Source organism: Amblyomma maculatum, chromosome 2 (genome assembly GCF_055883805.1).
Source record: "Amblyomma maculatum isolate TAMU_Amacu chromosome 2, ASM5588380v1, whole genome shotgun sequence".
Taxonomy (NCBI): Eukaryota; Metazoa; Arthropoda; class Arachnida; order Ixodida; family Ixodidae; genus Amblyomma; species Amblyomma maculatum.
In genome coordinates, this window is record NC_139345.1 from 136,626,539 (window position 1) to 136,637,140 (window position 10,602).

The 10,602-nt window shown below is 42.0% G+C and overlaps 1 protein-coding gene across 1 annotated transcript; it reads right to left on the reverse strand.

Annotated features, from left to right (window-relative positions):
- Window positions 1–7,183: 7,183 nt before the first annotated feature.
- Window positions 7,184–8,984, reverse strand: LOC146199996 (uncharacterized). The gene is made up of 2 exons (XM_084592249.1): window positions 8,973–8,984; window positions 7,184–7,540 (listed from the first exon to the last, which is right to left on the reverse strand). Exons 1-2 carry the CDS (start codon window positions 8,982–8,984, stop codon window positions 7,184–7,186), a joined length of 369 nt encoding a protein of 122 aa, XP_084448375.1.
- Between the last annotated feature and the right edge of the window lie 1,618 nt (window positions 8,985–10,602).

Genomic DNA, 10,602 nt, shown 5'->3' on the forward strand with positions numbered 1-10,602 from the left:
AGACGTAACTGCATTCACCAAAAATGAGATTACGTCAAAACTTTACAGGAAACCTCGCCACACAGGAAAGCTGACTGCTCCCTTGTAGAGCGGTGAGTGGAATAAGTTTTCTGAGCTCAGAACAATGCGGATGCTTCTTACTTACAGATAATCTGGTGTTGCACTGTGCAATGACTAAATGATTTCCTGAAACCGAGGAAAGTATGAGGAATTTCTGATGTGTGTGACGTTTATAAATGGTAAATCAGTAGTGCAATTATCTTTTATGCAATGACAATGCATTTCACCGTGTCAAAGAACTTTTACACATTACAAAATTTAGGACTCTCAAGGAAATATTTTTTCAGTAACGTTAAAGTGCAAGCTACGAATCAGTAGCTGCGAAGACATCGTAAAAACTGCGCTTGGTCGCTGTCACATTCGGACAAGCCGTTTTGAAGGCTGAAGATTTCTTTATCAGTGTAATTATTATTGACCAGTGACTTGGGGCGGCTCTGTCGTTTACTTCCAAAACAGGTACCGGATATAAAACTATCCTGAAAGGAATGCGAGTTCATCTTATCTTGTGACTATAAATATGTATTAATTGCCCAACTAAACACGGAGGGTAAGTCCGTATGAAGCTAATTTACTCTCCTTGTCAGAAATAACCAGTTTGCTCGAAAGACCGCGCAGACGAAAAGGGGTTTTAATGATTCTAATGGGCTACCAGTGTACATATATCTACGTGTGTTATGTAACATTTGGTGTAACAGGTGCTGCGAAGGTTTGTTTCTCGAACGTTCGAGCATCTCTCTAAAGCGAAATGTGCTCATTATCACTGTTACGGATACTCAGAATCCATCACCAGGAAAAAAAAAATGCATATATGGGTTCAACGCGCCATGCGACATCGGTTATATTTATTTATTTATTTATTTTATTTATAGATACTGCTAATCCCATTCGGGATTGTTGCGGTTGGGCATATGGTAGTACAGAAAAGTGTATACAGAGCCTATACGGAACACACAGTGACATGATAATATGTACAAAGCAAATCCAGAATGTAAAATGTATAGGGTACAAAAATGGTGAAACATGTTATACAAACAAAAACAAATATGAGGTAGATATGAACGAGAATTATACATATGTATTACGACACTACACTAAGAGAAGAAAAAAAATAAACGTACTGTTTTCACATGTATACGCGTAAATCACAATGAACAGAACAAGAACAGAATCGAGCGGGTGGCATACCGAAAATATGAGCATAAAAAAACTTTTTGCTAATAAGTTAAATATCTTTCCACTGCGATTGCAAACTTAGTAAACGAAGATAAATTAGCAATAGATGAACTCAGGCTGTTCTATTCGCTTGTGGCTAGAAGGAAGAATGAGTATTTGAAGCAGTCAGTGTGGAAGTGATATTCAGTCAGCGTATTTGAATGCTTATTACGTGTCGGTCTAGTTGCAGAGAAAGCGATGTATTTAGCAGGATCAACGTTTAAGAGTTGACAAAGTAGTTGTACAGGAGTTTTAGGCGTGTGATTTTAGCTCGGGTTTGAAGTGTTTTTATTCCCTGTTTTTCATTATTTCAGTGTGAGTCAGTTGTTCTATATTTATTGAATATGAACCTTACTGCCTTCCTTTGTACTGCTTCAATTTTATTTATGTCTTGATTGGTGAAAGGAAACCATACGACATTTTCATATTCGAGGACAGAGTGAATCAGTGTATTTTAGGCTAGTAATTTAGTTTTATAGGGAGCTATATTGAGGCGCCGCGTGATAAAGAATAGTCGTTTTAGGGCAGTTGAGGTTATATAATTGATGTGGGCGTTCCATCTGAGGTCACAGGTCATTAATGGGCCTAAGTATTTATGTTCTTTAACTGCAGTGATAGGGGTGCCATTTATAGTGTACTGAAATCTTGATGTATGCTTCTTTCTAGTTATTGACATGACAGCAGATTTCGTTGCATTAAGTGTCATCTGCCAGTCAGTGCACCGATTGCTAATAGTTTCTAATGAATTGTTCAGAACTTTGTGGTCATCGACTGAGTTGATTTCTCGATATATAATGCAGTCATCGGCGAAAAGCCGTATGTTAACATTAAGATTAGTCACTATATTATTGATTAAGATTAAGAATAATACAGGTGCCAAGACGCGGCCTTGGTGTACGCCTGATGCAACGGGAACTATATAAGACGTTTGATCATTGATTTTTATAAACTTTGTCCTGTCGGTTAAGTAGTTAATAATCCAGTTAACTATAGCGCCTTGGCCTAACGTCGATTTTAATTTGTTAACAAGCTTAGTGTGCGACACCCGATCAAATGCCTTAGCAAAAGCCTAATAGTATTAGGTCTGGTTGTTTCTGGTTGTCTATGGCTTGAGATAAGCTGTGCACTAATTCTAATAACTGAGTTACGGTTGAAACTCCTGACGGAAGCCATGCTAGAATGAACACAATATGTTGTTAGTTTCGAGAAAAACATTTATGTGCTTAAGGATTAAATGCTCGCGGATTATAGACGCGGTGCAGGTGATGGAGATGGGCCTGTAATTAGTAACATCTGACCTGTTTCCTTATTTGTGTACCGGTATTATTTTGGCTATTTTCCATTCATTTGGCAGAGCACAAGTTGAGAAGGATTTATTAAATATTGTATGTAAGTATTTGGATACCCACTCGGCATACCTACGCAAAAAGGAATTTGGGATTTTATCTGGCCCTGGCCGCTTTTTAGTGTCCAGATTTAGTAGAAGATTCAGTACCCCGGTCTCAGTTATATTTAGAGGTTCAATATTTCTGCGGATGAGGAGAGCACTACCGTATCCGCTGCCTCCTACAAGCGCTCTTCTATGCTCACGTCTCTCCCCTGGTTAATCCAAAGGTTGACGTAATTCGCTTATATTTCATTTTCCTCAGTGCCATGGGGTATTCTCTCAAGCAACGTTGAAGAGGAAAGGCGATAGGAGAGAGCCTTGCGGCGTGCCCTTGCTCCCTAGCTTCACTTCTGAGGACTCGATCTCTTGGCACTTGGGGGCCCTGGATCGATTCAGTTTTTAGGCTGAAATGTTTTGCACTCACATCTACCTCTGTAATGGAAGCATCGAGTATGTTGTTCGCCACTCCCTTGTACACCGGGAGGGCGCAGAAGAAGCTGTCTCTAATGTACAGTCGTGAGCAAAAGTGGTATACAACACTCAGCCGGTGGCGGAGCTAGAGAAAACTGCATGCCAACTTTATCTGGCAACAGCTAAGTAAAATGGAGACAAAAATGGCAGTGCCCCATTTGATTCAGATGCCTGTGTCACTGTCGCTGTTCCTTACGCTGACGCTAGATTGCATTTCGATTCAGTTTTCTCGAGCTCTGCCTTCTGCCGAGTGTTGTATACCACTTTTCATCACGACTGCACATTTGTTTTAATCATCCTTGAAGTCGGTATCTATGCCTTTGTGCGCGTGTCTAGCTTATAGCCAACCTGATTCCCGATTGGATTTCGCACTTTTTGGATCTAGTAGATGGCGTAGCAGGACCCATGTCTTGGATTTGGTTGATAAACTGTATTGGAGAATGTTGGGGTTAGGTGTGGTGGGTTAGGAAAGGGCAGTAGTCGGCAATCCTCTGTCCAGTAGTCTGTTGGCCTCAGCAGCGGCTCTGGCCCGCTGCACCAGTATGCGCTGATGCTGTGCGTCCGAGTAGGCTAGAAGGTCCTCTCACTTCTCAGGACTAGGGCTAGCTATTTTAGGTATTATGGTTCTTGCCTACATCCCCATGTCAAATTCAAAGGGCTTTTTTTCAGACAGCACAGTTACAGTAGTCTAGGGGACTAACCAAAAGGCAAATAAGTGCCTGACGATGAGTCTGACCCCTTATTGCTCCAACTCAGAAGCACAAGACATTCAAAGCAGAAGGCAGACACTCACTGCATAACTCATAATCAGACATGATGAAACGCCTTTATGGTGACGAACGAAAAAGCACACAGAAAAGCTAGATAAGTGAATAGAATGGTTACGCCTGGAGGGACAAAAGGCACAAAAAGATAGTCTTTTTGCAAGCTTTCAAAAACTTGCTTTCACAAATAATGTTAAAAGCAGGAAGATGATCATTTAAAAAATTGGAAATTCTGTATGTGAGTATCTGGGTGCCGTAGATAGTGGGAATAGTTGCTTAACTGAAATTTGTTTGTCGTATGTCGTAGTTGTGTACTTTGGCGATGTATTTGTGGTAAAATGCGAGAAGATCGGAACGCATTTCTAAGTAAGCGACTAACGCTGCCTTTTTGTTTTATTATATTACATATGGTAAGCAACTGGTATTTTCTAAACAATGGATGAATATGGCTGAGGTAAGATGCATTTTCTATCAACCGTATAAATTTCTCTTGGAGCAAGTATATGCGACCTAAGATTGTTTTAGGAGCTGTGCCCCATACAAGAAGACGTTAGTGAAAACGCGGATGAACCATTGTGTATATGGTTTTTTTTTTAACCAGGTGGGCAATAGACTCTTTTGTCTGTATATAATACCGATAGATTTAGATATATCTGTACGTAGTTTATCAATGTTAGGTGACCAGGCTAAGTGCTCATGAAATATGACGCTAAGAAGTGTATGTGTTATGACATGTTCGATAGCTTCACCGCGACAGTGAATCACTGCTTCATGTTTGATGTACTTGTTACGTGCTCTGAAAGCAATGTACTTGGTTTTATTTATATTTAATTCCAGTTTATTCACATGTAGCCATACAGATAAATTTTCCAACCCTGCAAAGCGTCCAGGTCTTATCCCGAGAAAAATACATCAGTGTCATCAGCATGGAATATTATTTCTGGTGTAGATGTCACCTTAACTATATCGTTTATATAAAGTAAAAATACCAGTGGACCAAGAAAACATCTTTGCGATACTCCACAATGTATTTGACCAGTATTTGATTCCGAATGGGTGATATCTGTGTACTGCTGCCGATTTGACAGGTAATTTTTCTATTAGTGTGAGAGTGACTCCTCTAATACAGTATTTGGATAATTTGTGAAATAATATTGGGTTCTTAATGGAATCAAAGGCTTTTTTAAAATCTAAAAATATTCCTATTGTGTACATTTTCTATTCAAAATTTTCGAGTATCGTGTCCTTGACTTTTATTAGTGCCATTTTTGATAGGTGATGCCCTGTAGGCTACCCTACACGGGGCGAGGAGAACAACAACAGAAAACGCAAATAAAAGAAAGCGCGCTAAGGAAAGGAGTCTGTCACATGCCCAAAGAATTATCGAAAAAGGGAGTAGAGGGCGTGAACTTAAGGTCCAGAACTTACCCCGAGTCCTTTAAAAACTTAAGGAGTGCCTTCACTGCTTCCCTTTCTGACGTGATGAAGGTGTCGTCCAAGGGCCCAGAATCTTAGCTTGTGTAAGAGGGCAAGAGTCCAAGCGACGGAGTACTATAGAAGCCAGGAAGAAACGCTCACGCTCAAATTGAGGGCAGTCACACATTTCAACACACCCGCACTGCTTATATGTTGGAGAGTCTGCCATTCCGATGCGATGGAAATGGGCGCTTGTAAACGCCACTCCTATCCACAGGCAACACAACACTATAGCATCAGAGCGGGAGAGGCTGAACGGCATCTGCCGTTGAAGTAATTGGTCAAAGTGGTGCGCGAGGGATGTGAAGCCTCCAGACGTAGATCATAATTGTCAAGTCCCCTTTCGAGCGATCAGTCCAAAGGACCTTGCTGCGTCGTCTCTTGTCAATAGAGTCTCGACAATATTGGTTGCATCGTGAGTGGCTCGAGCAGCATGGCCAACTAAAATGTTGCCAACAATTCCACTACAGCATGGTATCCACTGGTAGATGATTTGTGACCCTCTTGTAATGCCCGGTAGTACAGCTGTGGAACATATAAAGTACAGCTGCTTGTTCACCTTTTTCGAAGATGGTAAGCTACATATAAGTCCAGCTGTTGAGGCCATTAACTTATTGAGTGTCAAGTTTTCGCTCAGCCTCCAATCTGACCACAACAGATGAGGCGGTCGTCCGCTGATCTGTTACGTCGGCGTCCTGGGGCCGAAAATCTCACACTATGCGATAGACGACCGCTGGCCGTGCTGGCGTCGTCGTAGGTGTAATGAAACAGATCTGTGCATCTGTATAAGCTAAGGAGCCTCGCTGGGAAGCCGTGACTGTGACCGTGTTTTAACCCCTTAAATATGTCGAAGAAAGCATACCATACTTTATATCGTTTTTGTGCCGTTACATGTTCATCACGCACTTCTGCATGAGGAACGACCACCGTGGCAACCGCCGACGAAAAAAGAGATGTGTCCTTTGGTATTGCAGCAAAAAACATCAATACATCGGACAACCCTGTCATGGATCATTTACCTAGGACAGGCTATTTATATCGATTTTCATGTCTATTCCATATCAGGAAACTCTCGCATTTTTCACCAGCCATGTGCACGCCCAAGCCGATTGTGAGAGGCTTCTTAAAACTGTCAGCTGACACCTTCGGTGGAAGTTTTGTATTCATGTAGCGCGTGATGGCAGAAAATAAAGGTAATAAAAATGAATAATAGTGATCAATGAAATTATATCTGTTCATGTTATCGTTGGGGCAGCTTAAGAAGCAACAAGCAATTAGTAATAACCACATTTTATTCCGGGGAAGATATAACAATGCTCTTCACAGCAATAAGGAATGGCCCACGCTTACACTGTCTGTTCCACATGGAACTATTACAGGAGTTTATAGATGTTAATAGTTTGAATGAAAGCATGCATACAGTCGGAGCAAATACAAAACGAAGCGCTTGAAATGATTGATGACGGTGAATGTTGTGGTGAGAAAAAGAAATGTGAAGTAAGTTTTGGTCTGCCATCTAAGACATATCTCCAACGACGCAAAACATCTGAGCGCTTCGAGCCAAAACACTTCTGGTTTGGTAGGCACGCCTTTGGTCAGGAATAGTTGGTTCATATTACAAATTAACTTAATGAGCACAAGAACGACTGCAGAGAAATTTCTTCTAGGTGTTCTAGTTTGGTCTTTCTCCTTCTATATAGATGGTTGAATCTGCTTGTTCAGCAGTGTATGACCAATCAGCATCCACCACATGAGTACATCAAAGAACTACAATTGTTTATTAGCGCATCAATAAATAAAATATCTTATACTTCTAGCCGTGATAGCCATGCCCGTGTCCGTAGCTTATCACTTTGTAACCGTGTCCGTAACCCCCATAACCACCGTGGCCGTATCCTCTATAACCACCGTAGCCGCCATATCCGCCGTAACCTCCATAGCCGCCATAGCCACCATGACCATATCCTCCGTAACCTCCGTAGCCACCATATCCACCGTAGCCGCCGTATCCGCCATAGCCGCCATATCCACCGTGGCCATATCCTCCATACCCGCCATAGCCACCGTAGCCACCATATCCACCGTAGCCGCCGTAGCCACCATAGCCGTGCCCATAACCATAGCCAGCCGTAGCCGCAGCGACCAGCAAACAGAGGGTGATCAGGGACAACTGTGAAAAAGAAGCGAAGTTCACATATAAGCCTTCAGTACTATGTGCGGACTGCTGCTGCAGTTCTCTGTGAGGTATTTGCGCAATTTATAAGCTATAACAATGAGGCTTTTTTTTTTGCTGTGGGGGGGGGGGGGGGGCGTGAGGGTGCATAAACGTCTGGCTACTTACGAAGAGAAGGTAGATAAAATATGTTTTTGGTGTGATTCATTACACTACACAAATTTGATCCACGTGTTCACATGACACTATCGCAGGCGAGCCCACAAACTGACCACTCACATATAGGGCTATAAATTTCGCTATGGCTTGCTCAAAGCAGAACTCTTTTTTTTTTTTTTACAGGCCGCAGAAACTTAAAGTGGCAGTACGCAGTATATGCTATACTTATAGTTATGAAAGGGCATGAGAAGGACGCGCCTATAGTATTGTTCTTCACATAGTTTTTATCTTGTTACATTTCGGTTGTAGAGAACTCTAATCTTATTCAGTAATTTAGTAGGAACACCGAAAAGGCATTATTAAATTTATGAAGATTGGATAAAATGTTAAGAGTTTGCGATTTTATTTATACACGAAATTGTCGATGCGTTTGATTCTGCCATGCCTGAGTTAAAGATAACACCCGCTAGTTGTCGGGGGGTTAAAGAGAAAGCTCAGATACCGGTTTTTATGAAGTGCTGACCGTACTTTTTTCTCTAATTTGCAGCACATATTAGTTTATGGCGTTTATCGTGCCAAAGTGACTCAGGCTATGATAGACATCGTAGTGAATGAATCCGGAAATGTAGACCACTTGGGGCTCTATAGCGTGAAGTGACGTCGCAGTGAATGTGGGCGCCTTGCTTTTCGCCTGCATAGAAACCTGGCAGCTGCGGCCGGAATTTAATTACGCATTCTTGGTCACAGCAGCAGTCGAGCGCAGTCACAACTTATGACTGCACAATGTTCCATTTGGCCATTTCCTGTTCTCTGGCATTGTTGTGCCATAAAGACCATAGTTACATGCACGCGTACAGGACAGGTGCTATTTAGCGTGTCCTACTAACTCTCGTTGAATTAAAACAGTCACTCACTGGTCGAGCTTGCACGCACTAAACTTGAGTTAGCACGCTTACAAATCAAGAGGTTTCGTTCCTGCGTCGTATTTTAAGTTCCCACCGTTGTAGAATCTATGCTATAATCATACAGACATATATTCAGCTGCATAGCATCAGGAAGCGTTATTTCTAATATGTCATGCTTTTTGTATATTACTTCAAATCATATTTGATGTTTCTTCGCCAAAGAATGTTGCTATCTGTGAGATTTCATTTTACGTTAGGGTATCCAATATTATGTAATTATGCCCCAAGGTTTACAAAGTAATAGATATAAAGCTCTGAGACGGCTACGTTATTGAAGGAACAGAAGCTTCAGACATCGATCTTACCAGGCACTTCATGTTGCTAAGCTTTTGCTGGCTTCGCAGTGTGTGTTATCCGTGAGCGATGCTTGGGCTGTTGTTGAACGTGAAGTGGCCCAGGCTCGTATATATACCTGCCTCCGGTCGGTTGCCTCTCTGCGTCCTAAATATTTGCAGACACGCCTCTATGGTAGTCAGCCGCAGAAGGCGGGAGAAACGTAACAAAAGCAAAATCCGGAAGTATTTCTTTGTAACGCAGCTATAACGGGTTCAATTTACCTCTTTAACTTTTGGTTATTTCCTATATCTTCAGGGCCAGTGGCATTGGAGGGGGTGCAGGAAACAAAACGGTAGAATAAGCGTGTTAGGTCTTTCAAGGAAAGAGAGTTCGAGAATGAAGGGCTATAAGTATGGAAGTATGCAATTGCCATAGGGGACGTCAGCGGCCACACTGTAAAAACAAAAACACCTTATTAGGTGTTTTCGCATGTCTATAACTAACACCCATACACCCTTGAAAAAAAGTGGCTTCAGAGTGCCAGTACATCATAAAAGAGGGTGATTCAGTCGTCATAACACTCTTCGTTTGGGGCCGATATACTGGGCTGTTTTCATTAGCATTACTATATCCTGCAGAGTGTAAGCAACAGCATTGCACCCTAACGCCCTTTGAAAGAAAGAAACTGCCCGTATACCTTCCATATTGTCGCAATATGCGGGTTATACTTCCTATAGCTTGCAGCAATATATTACATTTCTGTATAAGATATTGCATTTGCCACTAAACATTCTCTAATGCTTTTCCTGTGTGTGCATTAGCAATTAAACTCAATAGTATGCCTGACAACCATCGGTCACACCAAACCAGCACATGAATCTTAGGACGTTGTGTAGTTCATAATTGCCCGCGAGTCTTTGCAGTGCGGTGTATATTTACCTAGGGTCTGTCTTCCCCTCTATACGTAAGCTCCTTTGTATACCACCTCTAGATTTGTTTGAGATGAGGACTCTAAAGCCATGATATTTAAATTATCTGTAGGACGTTTGTTTAGTAAAAATGATTTAAAGTGTGAATCGCTGCGACTTCATATCATTTCTAGCAGAATCTGAGGCATGGAATGTTTGACTGCCTGCCTGTGCATACATATCTGAAGCCTTTCTTTAACAATAATATTTTTTTCTTTTACGAATACCTCGTGGTTATACACTTTATATGCGATGTGTTAGTGCTGTATATTTCTTTATTTCGTTTGAGGGACCAGGCTCCCTACGTGTTGTCCTCTAACAGGTACGGCTATCGTATAATTCTGGAGATCATAAAGACACACGTATTGCGGAAACATACTGCAGTTACCCCCTTCATGGATCACTGCCTTGTCGTGGCGGAGGGGCTTGCGAAACTCGATGAAGTCGTGAGCTCTGCTGTGTAGGGCCACCCAAGATAGACAGATCACGGCAGAGAGTTCTGACAAAATGTGATTCACTGGAGAAGGTAATGGCAACCCACTCCAGTATTTCCTGCCAAGAAAACCCTATGGCCAGTCAAAATACCATTAAAGATATGGCGCCGGAAGATGAGCCCCCAAGTTGGAAGGCGTCCCACATGTTACTGGGGATGAACAAAGGGCGATTCCTAGTAGCTCCAGGACGAATGAAG